Source organism: Melanerpes formicivorus, unplaced genomic scaffold (assembly GCF_026170545.1).
Source record: "Melanerpes formicivorus ecotype bairdi unplaced genomic scaffold, bMelFor1.0.p_v2 SCAF_6, whole genome shotgun sequence".
NCBI classification, from domain to species: domain Eukaryota; kingdom Metazoa; phylum Chordata; class Aves; order Piciformes; family Picidae; genus Melanerpes; species Melanerpes formicivorus.
Window position 1 is genome coordinate 8,767,249 of NW_027142358.1, and position 19,021 is coordinate 8,786,269.

Sequence of the window (19,021 nt, forward strand, 5' to 3'; positions counted from 1 at the left end):
CAACATCTTTCCTAAACTGAGGTGCCCAGAACTGGACACAGTACTCGAGGTGTGGCCTAACCAGTGCTGAATACAGGGGCAGAATGAGTTTCATAGTTTCATAGTTTCATTCAGGGTTGGAAGGGACCACAAGGATCATCTAGTTCCAACCCCCCTGCCATGGGCAGGGACACCCCACACTAGATCAGGCTGGACAGAGCCTCATCCAGCCTGCTCTTAAACACCCCCAGGGACGGGGCCTCGACCACCTCCCTGGACAACCCATTCCAGGGCTTCACCACTCTCATGGTGAAGAACCTCCTCCTCACATCCAGCCTGAATCTCCCCACCTCCAGCTTCATTCCATTCCCCCTAGTCCTATCACTACCTGAGATCCTGAGAAGTCCTTCCCCAGCCTTCCTGTAGGCCCCCTTCAGATACTGGAAGGCGACAATTAGGTCTCCTCGGAGCCTTCTCTTCTGCAGACTGTACAGCCCCAACTCCTTCAGTCTGTCCTCATAGGAGAGGTGCTCCAGCCCTCTGATCATCCTCGTGGCCCTTCTCTGGACACGTTCCAGCACCTCCACATCCCTCTTGTAATAGGGGCTCCAGAACTGGACACAGTACTCCAGGTGGGGTCTCACCAGGGCTGAGTAGAGGGGGAGGATCACCTCCCTCGACCTGCTGGCCACACTTCTCCTGATGCAGCCCAGGATCTGATTGGCTTTGCGGGCTGCAAGTGCACACTGAGAGCTCATGTTGAGCTTTTTGTCCACCAGCACCCCCAAGTCTCTCTCCTCAGGGCTACCCTCCAGCCAGTCACTGCCCAGCCTGTATCTGTGCCTGGGATTGCCTCGACCCAGATGCAGGACCCTGCACTTGCTCTTATTGAACTTCATGAGGTTGGCCTGTGCCCACCTCTCCAGCCTGTCAAGGTCCCTCGGGATGGCCTCCCTTCCCTCCAGCGTGTCTGCTGCACCACACAGCTTGGTGTCATCAGCAAACTTGCTGAGGGTGCACTCAATGCCACTGTCCATGTCCCCCACAAAGATGTTGAATAAGACAGGTCCCAGGACTGATCCCTGAGGGACTCCACTTGTCACTGGCCTCCACTGGGACATGGAGCCATTGACAGCCACTCTTTGGGTGCGGCCATCAAGCCAGTTCCTTATCCATCTAGTGGTCCACCCATCAAACCCATGTGTCACCAGTTTGGAGACCAGGATGTGGTGTGGGACAGTGTCAAAGGCTTTGCTCAGGCCCAGTTCCCTGCTCCTGATGTCCACACTATTGCTGATACAGGCCAGGAGGTGGAGACATGTTGAAAGGGCATGATGTGATAGTCTGGACTGTCCAGGTGCCTGCCACATTAGCATACTCCACACCTGGGAAGGAAGGTGCAGATAATCCTCATTGTGGCTTGACATGGAATGGAGCAAAAAGAAAACGTGCAGCTATGAGACTGCTGGAGAGAGAAAAAAACACTGCTGGAGAGAGCAGACATGATCCGACTGGCTCACACTGGGCTCCTTTCCAGGAAAGGATAATCCATGGAATTCCCTGATTCCAGTGAATCTCTGTTCCAAGTCAGCTGCCTTGGCCCAACCAGAGTCAAGTATGAAGTCTGAAGAAGGCAGAACTATAAAAAAGGAGAGCAGCAGAGCAATGAGCTGGGCCTTTCTCCGTATGAACCACTGACAGCTCCTCTCACTCCTGGAGTGTGCTTTCATCTCATTGGGCATCATCCCCCAGCCCATACTGGTAATGAGGATTGTTTTGACTAACCAGAGACTAGTATGGTAGACCACACTACAACATGCTGACTGGGACTCAGAACTGGAATCAGGTACAGAACTGGTTTGTCCTGCCTTTGCACTTACACTTCAAAGAGCCAGCAGATTGAAGAAAAGAGTATTCCTCCCTTCTCCATAACCAGACTGCCAGGAGCACAGGCCACTTCTGACAGCAAGCTGGGCAACTGCACCCCAGTTTTCTGTGGCTAAAGATTTCCCTCCTTATTGATACAGCTGATAGCCCAGCAGTCCATACAGTGTATTGGCTGGTCTGATAAAAGTTGTCTCTTCCACAAGCTTTTTCTGGTCTATTTTTTTCTTTCCTTCTCATAGCACATTTTGATTTTACTAGCTCTTGGTCTATTGTACTACAGATCTTACTCTTCTGTGTTGTTGATGATCACAGCATGTGGGAAAGACCTGGTTCACCCTATGCACTTCTTTAGCAGTCTTCCCATGCAACTAGATTTATTCTGCCTGAAGAATGTTCCACTTTCTTCCAGGACTTCTGAAATACACAGTAAGCCACCAGGGACTCCAGCCTCCTGTTCAATCAAGAACTTTCTGACCTGCTTCTGATAAAGTGCATGCTTGAGTCCTGCAGGAGACACAAGGGTGACGTGACCTCTCGCTCCACGTGTAAGATCTGCAAGTCTCGAGTACAAAGGCAGAGAACAGTTGGCAAAAGATTCTTGTCCTTGAAGAAAACTAAATTCATTAGACATTCAACAGATAGAATCAATAGTGGCCAGGAAGAGATGAGGAAAATACATCTTGAGACATGCAGGGCCTGACAAATTCAGTTTACTTTTGAAGTCAGAAGTTGATATCTGAATGAGAATTTGATTCTCAAAGAAACCTGAAAGACATGTTTGGAGAATGGATGCTGAGTTACAAAGGCTTAGATGTTATTGCATGATTGCTTCTGAAACTAAGAAGCAGCGTGAGACTGAGTTTCCTGATGCTCAAAGAAGTTTCAAGTATTTGCAGTTTGATCAGTTCTGAGCTCTATGGTCCTTGGCCTCTGGCTTTGAAGAACTAAAACCTGTTTGTTCTAGCGGATCTATAACACGAAGAAAAACAAATGATGGCTCCAAGATGAAACACACAATACATGAAACTGGTTTTCTCTGTAGGCACAAACTCCTTTTCCTCAGAGTTTGGCCAAGAAGTTCACAGACAGTGCCTGTCAATGCAGGGAGACACTGCTGTTGCAGCCTGGGAGTGCAGCCAGCAGACTTGGAAACATCTGCTAGCTGTGGCTGTAGTGAGACACATGGCCATGGAGATGTCTGAATGGGGGGGAGGTGGAGCTCTTGGGGAAGACAGCTAGCTGGAGATGTCAGGTCTGGTAAGAGCAGTGCCCCAGCAGAGTACAGTTAATTTACCAAAATGAGTCAGAGAAGTCTCACAAGCCCCTGCTAGAAGCTTTTGACAAGAACACACTAAAAAAAGCACTTTCATCTTCGTTACTCGCACACTCCTCTATCGAGTGTCTGAATTTAAGGTGTTCTGCTACTTTGCAGGAAGAGGCAGGAGCAATAACAGGGAAGAGCACAGTAACTGCAGGCTGGGGCAGCATGAAAACCTAAGCAGTCTTCCTATGAACAATTTGTATAAGGAATTGTTTGGATGATCAGACACAAAGGGTAGTGGTCAACAGCTCAATGTCCAGATGGAGACAGATGACAGGTGGTGTCCCTGAAGTGTCTGTACTGGGACCGGTGCTGTTCAGTATCTTCATTGATGATATAGACAGCGAGATTGAGTGCATGCTCAGCAGATTTGCAGATGATATCAAAGTGAGTGGTGTGGTTGACAAGACTGAAGGACAGGATGCCATCCAGAGGGACCTGGGCAGGCTGCAGAGGTGAACTGAGGGGAATCTCTTGAGGTTCAATAAGGTGAAGGGCAAGGTCTTGCACCTAGGTCAGGGCAATCTTCGGTATCAATCCAGGCTGGGGGATAATGAAATTGAGAGCAGCCCTGCAGAAAAGGACTTGAGAGAGCTGGTGAACAAGCAGCTGGACATGAGCCAACAATGTGCATTTGCAGCCCAAAAGGCAAATTGCATCCTGGGCTGCAACAAAAGAACTGTGGCCAACAGGTTGAGAGAGGTGATTCTGCCACTCTGCTCTGCTGAGACCTCACCTGGAGTAGTGTCCAGTGCTGAGGCCCCCAACATAAGAGAGACATGGACCTGCTAGAGCAGACCTAGAGGAGAGCCACAAAGATGATCAGAGAGCTGGAGCACCTCTGCTATAAAGACAGGCTGGAAGAGTTGGGCCTCTTCAGCCTGGAGAGGAGAAGACTCTGGGGAGACCTTATAGCTACATTTCAGTATCTGAAGGGGACCTACAGAAAGGCTGGGGAAGGACTGTTCAGAAGGGCTTGTAGCAAAAGGACAAGGGACAATGGTTATAAATTGGAGCAGGGTAGGTTTAGGTTGGATGTAAGGAAGAAGTTCTTCACAATGAGAGTGATAAAATACTGCAATGAGTTGCCCAGGGATGTGGTTGGGGCCCCATCCCTGGAGACGTTCAAGATCAGACTCAATGTGGCCCTGGTGAGCCTGATCTAGTTGGAAGTGTCTCTGCTCACTGCAGGGGGATGGACAAGATGACCTTTGAGGGTCCCTTCCAACCCAATCCATCCGTGAATCTGTGAATTCTGCTGTTGTAAGTAACTCTGATAAGGGAGCTATCACTATGTCTTCAACCTTTAGATAGTTTCTCTAAGTGTTTCTGATTCTACTAAACCCATTCCTCCACTGTGTTTTAAAAGGACAAGCTCTATGGCCCCACTGCTCAGGCTGAATTTTCTGGAGCTGGTTTCAGCCCTCCACTCCTGGCTCACCCAGTGCAGTGGGAACCCTGGTAGACACTCACCCTGGGCTGGAGAGCACTGCAGGGGAAAATCAGGTACTGCAAAACATTTTATTATCCTTAGGTGAGAATTATTCAATATTGCCATAATCTACCTTGCTGCTTGATAACAGCAGAAGCATTCAACCTCAGGCTGCAAACATCTGAAGACGCACAGCTTCTCTGCCAGCAGACAAGAAGTCTAGCTAGGAAACTGGAGTTGACAGGGGTACAAGAGGTGCCCAGATGGAAGCAGTTTCTGTCTAGATGACAGAGAACATTTAATCAAATTTATCAGAAGAACCAAGCTTCCCTTGAGTGTGGGTAAAGGTGGGAGAAGGCATACACGCACACCTAGAACACCCTTTTAGTTGCAACAAAACAGGGTGGTAAATGTCAGCCAGTGAAGATGAGAGGATCTGAACAGAACTGCACTCAGAAGCAAATCTCAGACTTCTGAGAAGGGGCCTGGGGCTACTGTTTCATAACCAAGAGAGCTGAACTTGAAAGAGAGTACAAGAATAGTCAGTTTACCAGAAGAAAACTCCTGCTGAATGACTGTCTCAGAGAGAAAGAGGAATCTGTCATCTCCCAGGGTTGAATCTGGGCCTGAGCGGAGTCAATCTGTAGAGCTTTGTCACTGACTCACTGGATTGGGATGTGGACCAGAAGGGCACTGGCATTTGGAAGAGAAATGTTCACAGATTTATGAGTGGCACAGACAAGACCTTCCAGAGAGATGGAACAGCAACTGAAGGAGACACTAGGCCCTGAGGGAAGTCAGTGGCCTTGAAAACCTAGGCATTATTGTTCTTCATGAACCTGATGCTCTCAGCCTTTACTGATATTCCACCACTTATGAAGAAAGCTAACAAGCTAAGGAAAACAAAGCATGGACTACAATGGGGTTGGAGTGGCTGGAGAGCAGCCAGGCAGAAAGGGACCTGGGAGTAGTGGTTCGCAGCCAGCAGTGTGCCCAGGTGGCCAAGAAGGCCAATGGCATCCTGGCCTGCATCAGAAAAAGTGTGGCCAGCAGGAGCAGGGAAGTCATTCTGCCCCTGGAGTCAGCACTGGTTAGGCCGCGCCTTGAGTACTGTGTCCAGTTCTGGGCCCCTCAATTTAAGAATTGAGACACTTGAACATGTCCAGAGAAGGGCAACAAGGCTAGGGAGAGGCCTCAAGCACAAGCCCTATGAAGAGAGGCTGAGGAGCTGGGGTTTAGCCTGGAGAAGAGGAGAGTCAGGGGAGACCTTATTGCTGTCTACAACTACCTGAAGGGAGACTGTAGCCAGGTGGGGGTTGGTCTCTTCTCCCAGGCAACCAGCACCAGAACAAGAGGACACAGTCTCAAGCTGCACCAAGGGAGGTTTAGGCTTGAGGTAAGGAGAAAGTTCTTCACAGAAAGAGTTATTGGCCATTGAAATGTGCTGCCCAGAGAGGTGGTGGAGTCACCATCCCTAGAGGTGTTCAAATAGGATTGGATGTGGCACCTGAAGCCATGGTTTACTTAGTCATGAGGTGTTAGGTAATAGGTTGGACTTGATGATCTCTGAGGTCTTTTCCAACCTTATTGCTTCTATGGACACAAACAAACAGAAGGACAAGGACACCTTGGTGTGTATTGGAAGAACCTGCATCTTATTCAGGCACCCCTCTCTGAATCAGTGCTATCCATTCAGACCAGAAACCCTGAGGGACCAAAGCTCTGTCTCTCTGTGGTGTGTGCTGCAGTGAGTACAGCAAGCAGCTGACACATTGAGGCCAACTTGACATAAACCACAGCAATACTCCCCTGAAGAGGGGTGCTCTAGAAGCAGTAGGGCGTTGCCAGGATTAACCTCCTGGCTTCTGTTTTGCCCCTTCCTAGAGCTGGCATCCCCAGGGACTATGAACCCATAGAATTAAGCAGTCAACACAAGCTCAAAACAACAACAAGCCCATACTGTACACTATGTGTCACAGAAGAAGAAAGTTGGCACCACCCTAGAGGTGGGCACCAGCCAGCATACCATACCCACCCTTGCGCTTCAGAGACATCAGAGAACGAAAAAATCCAGAGGCTGTGTTGTTTGCCCCAGGCAGCTTTGGGTCCTCCTCTCCCATCAGCTGGGCCAGCTCTGCCCCAGGCAAGTCAATGAGCCTGGTGATGTTGCTGACGACCAGCTCTGTGAACACCTCTGGTTTTTCATGGCGCAGCTTCTCCACAAAGAAGTCAGGGTTGAAGATGATCGGCTGGCTGCGGAGGGAGGAGTCGTTGCAGATGACAAAATTGCAGATGGCATCGCTGGAAAAAAGGAGAAAGACAAACAAATGGCAATCCTTCAGTGCTTTGGTTTTTCACACCCAACTGGTCTGTCCTGAAGGAGTCATCTGATGACACAGGAGCTACCAGTCTACACCAACAGCACTGTCTGGTTTGGGTGAGTGTTCTGCAGTCACATTTCACTTTGGAGTAAAAACTTCTGGCCTGTTTGCACAACACAGCCCAAGACCAGTGCTCCACAGTGTGAGATGATAACCTATGCAACACATGGCAACCAGAACTTTCCCTTCACCTATATTCCATTAGATCAGGCAGGTGTGACATCCAATATTTTACGTCAGCTTACCACTCTCAGTCATAAGTTTGGTTCTGTCTCTTTTTCTACCAAAATATTCACTCCCAGTGGCGTGAAAGTCTAAATCTCAATCTAAGTTTTTTTCATGGCCTGCTTATATTAATCAGTTCTCATTGCTGTCCCATTACCTCTACCTTCCTAGCAACAATGGACAGTTCCCATGCCCTGAGATTTTGCTGCTAAGATCACAAACATGCCATAACACTGGTTCACAGTTCTGCTATGGATGTGGTCAAATGCTCCTGGGGTACAAGCTACAACTCTCTGGTTACTGCTTTTTGCCAGCTACAATGAGTGTCCAGCTCTGTACTCTGAGTTTGGAGTGAACACAAACTCATCAGTGTTAGCATGAGGAACCCCTACAGTAATCTTTCTTCTAGAACACATCTTTTTGGGGTCATCCAGTTCTTGCCTCTTCTTCAGGCTGTCCTTTATCTTACTTTCCTATTCAATATTGATGCCTGTTTCTCAATTTTGTAGTTTCTCATGTGGCATGGGAAAAGAGATGCACCTGAGACACTGCTCTGGGGTTAATCAGCACTTTTAATGCTCACACTGAAGGCTCATCCCAATTTCTATCTACCTCTAGGTCTTCCATTATCATCTTCCCAGCGCCATTTCAAACACTTGCATGCTTCTGAAGTCAAGCCCACAGACTAGTTACCTAGCTTGCTTCTCCTGTCCCTGTCTTACTGAAATGTGAGAATTAGTGTTATTGTTCTGCAGTCACAAGCTGCTACTGCCATGATGTCATACCCTGCTGTGAAGTCCTGGTCTGGCTCTATGAGTTGGTGTGCCAGTTCTTCCAGGGCTCTGGGTGGAGGCTGCCTACTCACCCAGCTTGCACACACTGCCTGCTTTCACTGCATGACATTTCCCAATCCTTTAATCATTCTTGGGTTCTCATATCATTTCCTTTTCACTGCTGCAACATCCTGCCTCAAGCTAACACCGTTTTCCAGCACAAGTAATAGAAATGCTGTGCTGGTGTCTCCAGCGATCAGGTCAATCTCTCAGGTCCGCTGTGGATCCTAGAGCAAGCATGCGCTCTGCCGATCAGCCCCGAGGCCACCAAAGGCTTTTCCCTCCAAAGCAGGCATTCCCATGGAAGACTGAAGCACCTTGACCTTCCTCTCTTCTTTGCCAAGGCATAGAGGCCACGTCACTGTGTTTGGACAATGCTGGGCATCTATGCTTGGCATGCCTGCCACCAAAAGCGTTTGCAACTCACTGGACCTTACATCCATTGGTTCAAGCAACAGAGCACTTCAGTTCTTAGAGATCTCAGTAACTTACTGTCCTGATTGTAAATCAACAATAACTAATAAAAGAGAGGACATCAAACCACATACTGGCAATCACCTGAACTCCTCTGCCCACACACAGTATCTGTGAACGCAACAGCTATTTGCGTGACTGCTGTACATCTTTGACCTGGAAGACCATCCTGGCATGATGTCTAGTATGCATGATCAGAATAAAAGAATAAAAGCTGGGGCTCAGGCTCCACAAAGAGAAAGATACTTGCTGAAATCTGATGAAACCAGACCCTCAGCAGCACTTGCATCGTGAGAATCCGTACGAAACGCGATCCCCTTGCCACTGCTCTCCACGGATGCCAAAGACTTCGTCAAGAGGATGGAGATGAGGCAGGACTGCAGGGCAGACTGCAAGGCAATCTGCCAGGTCATCCAAAATTTTAGAAAGCCATTAAAGGCTCCCAGCTGCATGGCTCAGAGTGGCCTAACAAGCATGCTGCTGACTCCAAATGGGGACTGTATTTTTCTGAGCACCTCCCAGCCTGTTTTTCAGCAGTTTGTTATCTGCAATAAATCAAGACCGTTGCAATAACCCAGCATCAACTGCCAGAAAACAACTGCCAATCGATCTGATCATATTCACATTTCATTGCACAGGGCTACAATGCACAAACAAGTGCCAGCTCTGCCCATAATGTGGAGCAAGCCCTTTGCCTGAAACCCATGACAACTCATTCTGTGGCAATACAGATCCTGAGAAGGGTTAATAGCAAGTGTATGGGCCCAGTGACCCTGCCTGCAATGATCCGTGCACTGTTATTCACTCACTAGCAGTTTTGTTTCCCCACAGAGAAGATATGCAAATACTTTGCAGCAGTTACATCAAGCATCACAGATTATCTGCTCCTTCTGACAATTAGATATCTAGATTCAGAGGAAAAAAAAATCATCAATTTTGTCAACTCTGACTGACTGACACGACTTCTCTGCACAGCCAGCGTTACAAGTCCCACAAAGTTTAATAACATTTAATGCAAGAAGAAATAGAAAAAAAGTAAATTTCTTACATGAGTGCTGAGAGCTTTTGGAGAGGCATTAGGAAGCAGAGACAGGGAAAAGAACTTGCTCCTTGTTTCCAGCCACAAAAGAAACCTGCCTGTCCCAGCACAGCCTATGCAAATTCCACGCATGCTACGAGACACAAGGGCGCATTATTGGGTCTGAAAGGCCCCCTTGGCACACACTGGGCATCAGCCTTCACACAGAGACAAAACAGAAAAGAAAAGCTGGACAAATTGATTCATGTCTCTTGCCAAAGGCTGCGTAGCTGGAGTTTAACGGCAAATAATTCCTACCTAGAAACCGGAGTTTTGAATCGGGACCAGCCGTGGGTTTAAGTGCTCTCCACCTGCACCCAAGCAGAATTCACAAAATAGGCCCAAATCTACCCGGTGTTTACCATGAGTAAAGCCAAGTAACACATTCCCAACAGCACCCAGGCACAACTGATGTTGTGGCACTTTATGGCACTAGCAGGACAAGGGCAGAGTCCCTTAATGGCACAACCCTCTGCCGGTAAACCTTGCTAGTAACACTGTCTGCCCCTGGCCTTTCATGCGTTTAGATCCTTTAAAAGACAGAGCATGTAGATCATCCCCTCCAGAGCTGGAAGGAGCACCTGGCCATTGCTCTTTGCTACCATTACTGTGCCATCATGTGCCATTCATCCAGTTCAGGCTTCCCAGTCCACATTTCTCGGGATTCCCATCCAGTTTCCCTGCCTGCCACAGCTGGGACCAGCCTTGTGTACTCTTATTGTGGTATGGCACTTCAATGAGCTACTTAATTTTGAAAGGTCACTTTATTAGCAGCTCTTCCTTGCACAGAAAATTTGCCTTTGTATGGTTATTGCTAATCAAAATGGAAATGTGAAGCAAACCTATTTCTGAGCAAAGATAAAGCCCCCACTGGCTTTACACACAATAACCCTGCCAACCCTCACTGCTGCACACACTATAACCTTCAGAAAAAGCCATGTGCCCCATCTGCTGCTTTCATGTTAAAAAAGGAAGATGGATGTACTCTACCTACACTCACAGTTGATGTAACATCAGCAAAGGAGAGACAAACATGTATTCAGGGAGTATGTTGGCTTGCAGGGTTGTTTTTTGGTGTTTTGGGGTGTGTTTTTTTGCTTTGCTTGCACTCGCAGAGTTCTATTTTCTACACGCTGCTGTGATCTCAGATTGCTTTTGCGACACGTCAAAAGACGACAAAATAAAGGAATAAATAGCTTCCTCTCCCATCCCATGAATAAAATCAAATCCTAATGAATAATAAAACCTTCACCTAATAGGGTTGTGATTAAGACAGCAGATTTTAAAAAAAAAAAGGGGCCCTATATTGTGCTGAGATTCTTGCCATTCTAGTATCTTTTAGAAGTGAAGCCTGTGATCCCAGCCAAGTCACAAAGAAAGCTGTCTGTCACACACAACATTCTTGCTTCAGGCATGACAGCCCCATCATTTCATGGGGAGTGGATGGTGCAGGAGGTCAAAATCATGATGGATCAATTAATCCCTAAGGTAACTAGATCCAGGCCAGGGAAATGCCTTGGAAATGAGGACAAAAATGAGACCTTCACCGGCTAAACCTGGTGATTGAACCTGTGGCGCAAGAGCTGTGCAAGCAGGCAGATTAGGACACGTGGCAGCAAGCTTGCACTCAGATAGGTGAGGCCTGTTTTAGTAGCTTTTACAGACTTTATGTCGTTCTTATGATAGCCACACAAAAGCAGAAACAGGTTCAAGCAACATGAAATAGAGGATAAGGATAACACAAAGAAGAAAAGGATGAGGTACCTTTGGGGAAAAGCATTAGCCATGTTTGTCTGGATGGGAAAGTGGAAAAACTGGAAGCTGTAGATTTCAGAGGTACATGGTGTACCTAATTCAGTGGGAAAATCCCTCTCCAATGCTATTTTGCAGACTTGGTACATTGTCACTAAGGAGCTAACACTTCAGACACACCACGGTAGAGTTTTACCATACAGGAGTAAAAGGATTAAGGAGCTTTGGAAACTAAGGCAGATAATGGAAGAAAATCTCCCTCTGTAATAACAAAATCTTTAGACTCTGAGAAAGAGTCAGGCTGCTACCAAACACTGAGAGCAGGGCGATAAGCAGGCAGTGCTAAAGAACAGAAACCACGAGCAATTCTTTGCCTGGCTAAGCACAAAGGGGGACGGGACAGATGCGCACAGGCTCATATTTCCCCAGGGAGAGAGAAGTAGCCTCGTTCCCTGTGCTATGCCAGAGTAAGGAATCAATTAATGAGGATGTCTGAAGACAGTATTTCCACAGCCAGATAGAAGTCATCCTGGATTTTTGCAAAGAGATGAAAGAACCGTAGTGGAATTATGTGGAATCATTTTAAGTGCTAAAGGACTAGGAGACAATGGATTTCCTAGATTAATACATAAATAAAAGTAAGTCTAAGGGGAATGGACTGCAGAGACAGTAGAAATGACTTCACAGTTAAGTTTGCTTGGAGGACTGGACATTCTTGCAAGACAGTGTAACAAACATCACCGCATTCAGGCCTCAGATTTAGCACAGCAACTCTTCACAGGATGACTCATTTGCCTCTGAAAAATGTCAAGAAAAACACGCAGCAATTTTTTGCCTGGGGTTATACTCATAAGGTCCTCAGGGGCAGAGTCCTTTTGTGATGAGTAGACAGTGCATAGCACAGTGCATACCGATCCTTGCCCGCTTTCTCTAGACTTGTAGGTGAGCTGTACTAGATACCACCGCTTATTTTTGCTTTGCTTTCTTCTTCACATTTAAACAGCTAACATGGAGTGACTCACCCTTTTGCCTATGGGAACCAGATAATAATACACAATTTAAACAGCAAGCATCTGTGAAAGAAAGCTGCTATTATGTGATGGCAGCCTGTGCTGGACAACCTGGAACTAACTTCATACGTGGCCATCTTTTGGACACTGGGTAAAATGGATATCCAAGTCACTGCTATAACCTATGAATTAAATGTCTTTCTCAATAAGGGACTCAAAAGCAGACTTCAGCAACATCAGCTACACGTCTGTGATGTGAAATGGAAACAAATCTATCTAGGAAAATAGAATAGTTGGAAAGCAGGAGAGGTGTGGACAGGGGTGTGCTTTGAAAGAAAATGAAAATGCAACATATTACCAGTGTCAAAATAAACTGCAGTAGCAAGACACATATATGAGATAGACAGATAGATAGATTAGAGGTATGTGAAACATCAAGAAATTTGCATTGCAGCATGAAAAGTTTGACTCTGAATTCTTTTGTAATATCTCTATTAATAGCCATTGAGATTTCAGAGCCAATAAAGCTATCACCAGAACATCAGAGTATCCAGATGCCTTCTAGTGCTAGAAGGATGAAAAGAATAAGAGGTGGCTTAGAGAGGAACCGCATGATCACGATGATGCTCCCTCCCCAGATCTCCTTCCCAGCGCTACCACCACAGCTCAGGAGGATCCCATGCTGTGAGATGGCTTAGCCTCCTACCCAAGACTCTATCCAGACAGCTACTGCCACAAACCCAATAGTTTTACATTAAAGATCAGCAAGCTTGTATGTCTGTCTTAACATCAGAAAAACAGAGTCTAGAGGCACTAAACAGCAAGGCTGCTCTGATTGTCACGACTTTCAATGCAGGCCAAAGTTTGTGTCTTTATTTTAATATAATCCCCTACTGGGAGCAGCAATAGAAAAGGAGCCTTAGAGTCAATCCCAATTTCACTGAAACCAGCACCAAAACTGAATCTTCTTAGACGGCAGCAGCTGTCTCTTCTCGTTACTGATCTATTCACTTTTATCACTGTGGCATTGGGAACCTCAGTCACAGCTGGGGACTCCACTGTGCTCCATGCTGTACAAATGCAGAACAAAGGCGATACTCTGTCTTTAGAGGGCTGATAGCTAAATCTGAAATGAATGCTGGAGGGACAGAAAAGAGGAGGAATCCCAAGAGAAGAGGAAGCACTATCAGTCAGCATGACTGATATAACTGAACTCTGCCAGCTTTTCTGCAGACACTATTAAAAAGGAGGGCAAGGAAGGACAAGAAAAATAATCAGGTCACACTGCAGACATTTAGAAAAAATAAAGCTTCTGTGTGAGGGGCAACATGGGACTGAGCACAAAGAAGCTGCTTTGAAAGCTATCAGGCAGGGACAGCTGGGATGTGGGGCTGAGGAGGCACAAACTGAGCTCCAGGTGCCAGTCGGGAGCTGTAGGTGAGGCTGAGGCAACAGGCCAGTGGCACCAGGCAGCCACAGGAGCCCAGCAGCATTGCAGGGCACTGTATGGCTGCATCTGAACACTCCCAGAAGGGTAGGAGCATCACAGTCTGAGGAGACCCCTTTTCCCTAGCACCCAGAACAGACCAGACAGGCATGAAACTCCTTCTGGAGATGGTCACCAAGACCTGGTTCAAGACTCACAGCCAGCTCACAACAGTACTGCTGAGTGGTGGCAAATAACAGAGAGCCAAGGTACTTGGGAAGCTGCAGCTCTTGTACTTTGTTCATTAAACTTCTGTAATTCCCTGACATTCCTTCGCTCTGATGGTGCAGTGGGTAAGCTGCAGGCTTGTGTCTTTATTTTGTATCATCATGGTGTATGCAAAGCACAAGAGCACATCAAGCCTCATCAGCAATCCTCTGCAGACACCACCAAGTATGTCAGAGGCCACATCTCATGTTCCAAATGTGTAAACTCTCACAAGCTGGAATTGCAATGAGGTACACCTGGATGCATGCCAGCATTTAAATAAGCTGGTGACATCTGGTCAGGGCTGCGGAGGCACACAGATAAACAGGCTGGGCCAGTCGCAGAGCAGCACAGCATGTGGTGCTGGAAAGATGGAGATGCACAAAGCAGTCCAATTAACTCACCAAACTGAGCAGAATAGAGAACTGGTGCTTTAGAAGGGAATTTAGGCAGGCTGTGATGTCAAAAAAAAAAAAGGATATTGTACAGAGCTATCAGAATTCATATAACAATAACCCATACTGCCACTTTATTCTACTCTTACATAAACTGTCTCTCTTCTCGTCCCATCTGGCAGGTCATCTCTGTCTGGATTCACCTGGTTTCTCTGCAGAGCCCAGGGAGCAGTGATATATTTATGTGTTGCTCTAGGGGCCACTCAGGAGGATGCAAAGTGCCATGTGCGTGAGAGGAGAGCTGGTGACGGATGCTCCCTAAAAGGCTTCCTGCTCTCCAAGGCACAGCCAGCCGCAGCACACTTGTCTCTTGCTACATGACAGCTTGCAAATAGGGCTGTGGGAATGCCCAGGAGGAACTCCCCAACTGTAAAACTATGTTTCAACCTTGTGCCTGAGCTGCAGAAAAACAGAAAGGGAAACTAATGCTGGCTCCCTTGAGAACTTCCTGCCTCAGAAAAATCAGAGCTGCCATATTACAACTCGGGAAGAAAGGATGCTTTGGCCATACTCCAAGTTATTAGTTTTATAGGCCAAAAGCAAACACATTAAAAGTTTTCATAAGGCATCTGGCAGGCAATTATTTAACCAGCTTATCACATTGCCTGCCATCTACAGTTTCTGGAAAAAAAATTTATGAGGAAACTCTAGCTAGCTTAATTGCAATTGCCTAGCACAGAGGTGAGGAAGGCCAAGAGCCAGGGAGTGAGGCTGTTGTACCTTGTAGAAAAGTGCCCAGTGCTCTTGCCAGACACAATAAGCATACAGCATTGTGGTAGGCCAGAAACACACCAGACCTGTGAAGTTCTGAAACAAAAGGTCAGCCAAATTTATCACACCACAGGGTCATAGCTCCTCCCATTTCTCTCCTCATGCTGGCTCCAAGACCTCTGTGACTTGGGAACACAGGAACCCATGGGCAGTCCCCCAAAGATCACAGTGCAACTCTGAAAAAAGGCAGCACAGCAGGTCTGTGCCTGAACCCAGCAGAGTATAGACCAAGGAAAAGGACCTCAGATTGCTCTTCTTGCCCCCAGGTAAAAAGCAAGTGAAAATGAGATCCTGCAGAAAGAGCTGTCTCTGAAGTGTGTGGAAAATACAAAGCCTCGGCTGTGACCAGCAGCCTAACCAGGCATAGAGGGGGACAGTATTTCCAAGAGGAACTTGACTTCAGTGCAACCACTAGATACTAGCCAACATTTTATTTTCATTCTGCTCTGTCGCCTTCCCATCTGTTCATGCCACTTACTAAATCATACACTGAAGACTGCTGACCTTTAGGACCAGGAATTTGATTTCCCAGCAGTGTCCAGCACTCAGTGTTTCACTTTCAGACTGAACGGAGTGCCCCTGTACTTTTAAAGGAACATTAACAACACCCTGTGACATTTCCATATGCTTGTAAATGTGTGCACAGCAGCAAGGCAACGACCAGGCTTGCAAGGGGAGCCAGATGCTGCCGTGGGCTACGTGGGCAAGCAATGCTCGCCCTTCATGCAAAAAAAAGACAATAAACTGAACTGTATCAGAACAAGGATCCTGTTGTCCAGGCCTATCCCGGACTCTGAGCGAGAACAGGACAGGGTGTTATGTGCAAGTACACAAAAATACCATCGATGCAACACAGCCTTGCGTCTAGGTCTGGATGCATTCTTGACAGGGCTTGAACTGAGTATAAGGTTAAACACAAAGTAGGTCTCAAAGGTTTTAGTGAGGGCTGTGGAAAAGGGAATATTTGAATAGGACTGATCCCTGCCCCAGGCTGTCTTCAGAGACAAGTAGCCATGTGTTCAGACTTGGCTTTAACGCTGAAATCAGCCTTTTTTTTCTGCATGATCCTCAGCATGTTGCTTTGACTTTTTGCCATTAAGCCATGTTTGCAGTGACCATTTTCCCATTAGCAGCAGAACACAGATGTCAGTTCAGCGTCTCCTCTCATCACCTGTTCACAATGTGAGGTCTTGATGTCCAGTTCTGCAGTGACACTCTATCAAGACATTTTAGCAAGATGCCTTTCTCCAGTACATTGTGCTTTCCAGGCCCATGGCTTTTTCCTTTCCACTCATCCCACTCCTGCCATATCGAATAGCTGATATGGATACTAAGTGCCTAGCAAAGCATTTAGGCACTGCTTGAATCAAACATTAAATGCATTCATTAAACAGACAGATGTTTCCCTTTTGAAACTGAGCACTCAGGCACAATGCAATCATCATTCTCAGTTATGAAAAGCCAGGCAGAGGTTAGAGAGAACCACAAACAGGAGGGAGAGCCACACAAATCATCTTTTGTCGTGTTCAGTAACATTTGGTAAGGAGGTTAAGACAACCAGCTTTCATTTCCAGTCTTAAAGTCAGCACACTGCAAGATCACACACACAGGCTTTACCAGCCAACTTGTGCTTCTCTCCAGATGAAAGAAAATATGGGGGGAAAAGCACAGTAGTGAAGCAAACTTTTTATTAAAAAATAAAAGCAAGTTTTGTGCTATGTGTGGTGATAGACCTGCAAAGCAAGAGATCTGTTTGCTAGTACTGCCTGGGAGTGACAGGAAGCATTGGAGTAAAACTCATTCTTCAGGCTTTTAACAGGCACTTGCAGGGGGATGAAGAGCTGGGGGATTGCATTTTAAGGACAACTGTCAGCACAGAACAAATCCAGTCATTTGGACTGACCCAGAACACATTTAAAATGCATTATCCAAAGAGTTTTGCAAGTAGCAACTGTACAGGGCATACTTATCCCTTTACCAGGCCAGCATTTTAGGCACTCTCTACCCAGACGTGCCACACTGAGCACTATCTCTTTGTACCTCCTTCCAGAGCAATGCTCTGCCTCCACACAGACACCACTCAGTACCCCCGGATAAACACATCAGACTTCATAAGGACGGATTCCACTCAGCAGAGAAGGGTACAGCACCACTGTGAACCAGGCTGGATGTGCAGCCCTGGACTGTATTTTGCAAGTCACAAGAATTACCACTCAGCTTGCAGCTTCATGCTGCACGTACAGGAAAAGAGTAAAATGGAAAGATATGGCAAGTCTTTCAAGCAGTTTTCTCACAACACTGTTCCAGTGAGGTGCTCATACAGTCTCCACTATTTTATCAGCAGCAGTCACAGAACGATCACGCGTGTATAAAGTCTGTGCTAAAGGCGAATTACATGAAGCTGACATTTCATGTTCACTTAGAAAGCAGGAATACCACGCGGTGAGTGGACAAAGCGAAGGAGAAAGAGGGCTGGATGCAAAGCAAGTCTGTCTAGTGCCATCACCCTACCAAACCCTGCAACTGCCAAGGGCTCGACGTTAGGTCTGACGTTGCGGCTGCAGAAAAGCGGCAGCCTCTCCACAGCGCGGCTCGTACTAATGCAGGCAGCGAGCGGCTGGGCCGGAGCAGGGACAGAGCCGCAAGGCGGGCACTTATCTTTGCTAACTTGAGTGCAGGGACGCACTTCCCTATGGAATAGTCCCCCGCCCGAGGGAAGGTCATCTGTAGCTGACTCTCTCCTCTGGAAGGAGGGACAAGTGGTATTTTCTCTGCAATGCAGCACAGGGACGCTGCAGGGAGCACTCTCCTCCCGCTGAACGAATGGGGACCGGGGAACGGCAGCACCGAAGTGCCGCAAACCAACACAACGATGCCCCCAGCGTCCCACCCTGATCCCCTCCCGTCCATCCCGCGGGGCGAGGGGGGACTGCTCTGCGGCGTAGGCGGGCGCCGGCGGACAGCGGCATCGCCAGCGAGGAGCCGGGGATCCCAGCCACAGGAACAGCTGCCCCGCCGCAGCGAGAGCCCGGATCGCAGGGGGAGCGCCGCAATGGGCGGGCCGAGGCGCACCGGCGGAAGCCTGCCCGCCAGCAGCGCGCCGCAGGCAGGTGCGGTGTGTCCCCAGTGGGCTGGGCAGCGTCGAGCCCTGCAGCGAGGGGCCAGGGAGGGGGCAAGGTGGTACCGGTCCCTTGGGGACCCTACTCTTACCTGCCTCCGCGCCTTCCGCAGGGCGCCGGTGATCCCGCCGCCATCTCATACCTGCCGCTCCACCTCCCCATTGGCTCGCCTCACCCACTCTCGGCCCCGCCCCGCTAGGCACGCCCACCACCATTGGCTGCAACTGGCTCTCCCCCGCTGCCATTGGCCGGTTCGAACGGACAACTGCCGATCCGCGCGCACGAGGAGGGGAGAAACGGCCGCCTATGCCGCGCACGGCATGCTGGGAGTTGTAGGCTGGCAGCGGGCTCGGGGGCGCCGGGGTTTTACCCCAGAACCACTGATCCACACAGTTGTTGCCTTCCACAGGCTCGGGGGTTTTGACACAGTCGAAGAATAACTACGCCGTCTCTATTTATTACGTGAAAGCTTGAAAACCTCTTAACACTTGTCTAGGGAGTTAGTTAGGAACCTTATGGTCTTACACATTGACCTCAGATGCTGTAAGCCAGGATGAAGCAAAACAAATAACCAGCTCAAGGACCATCAAATGTGTGAACACGAGTTAAAC

General features: G+C 47.9%; 1 protein-coding gene across 2 annotated transcripts in view; it reads right to left on the minus strand.

The window, feature by feature from the left end:
* ARHGAP19 (Rho GTPase activating protein 19) overlaps positions 1–18,564 on the minus strand; it is a 30,351-nt gene extending 11,787 nt beyond the window's left edge. The window contains exons 1-2 of one of the 2 annotated variants that reach the window (XM_068139541.1): positions 18,502–18,564; positions 6,655–6,920 (exon numbers count right to left, since the gene is read on the minus strand). In XM_068139541.1, the coding sequence (XP_067995642.1) occupies positions 6,655–6,920; positions 18,502–18,545 (310 nt within the window). In that variant the 5' untranslated portion in view covers positions 18,546–18,564. Of the gene's footprint in view, positions 1–6,654; positions 6,921–9,580; positions 9,644–18,501 lie in introns of those variants that run through there. The other variant, XM_068139542.1, reaches the window with a different exon arrangement.
* Between the last annotated feature and the right edge of the window lie 457 nt (positions 18,565–19,021).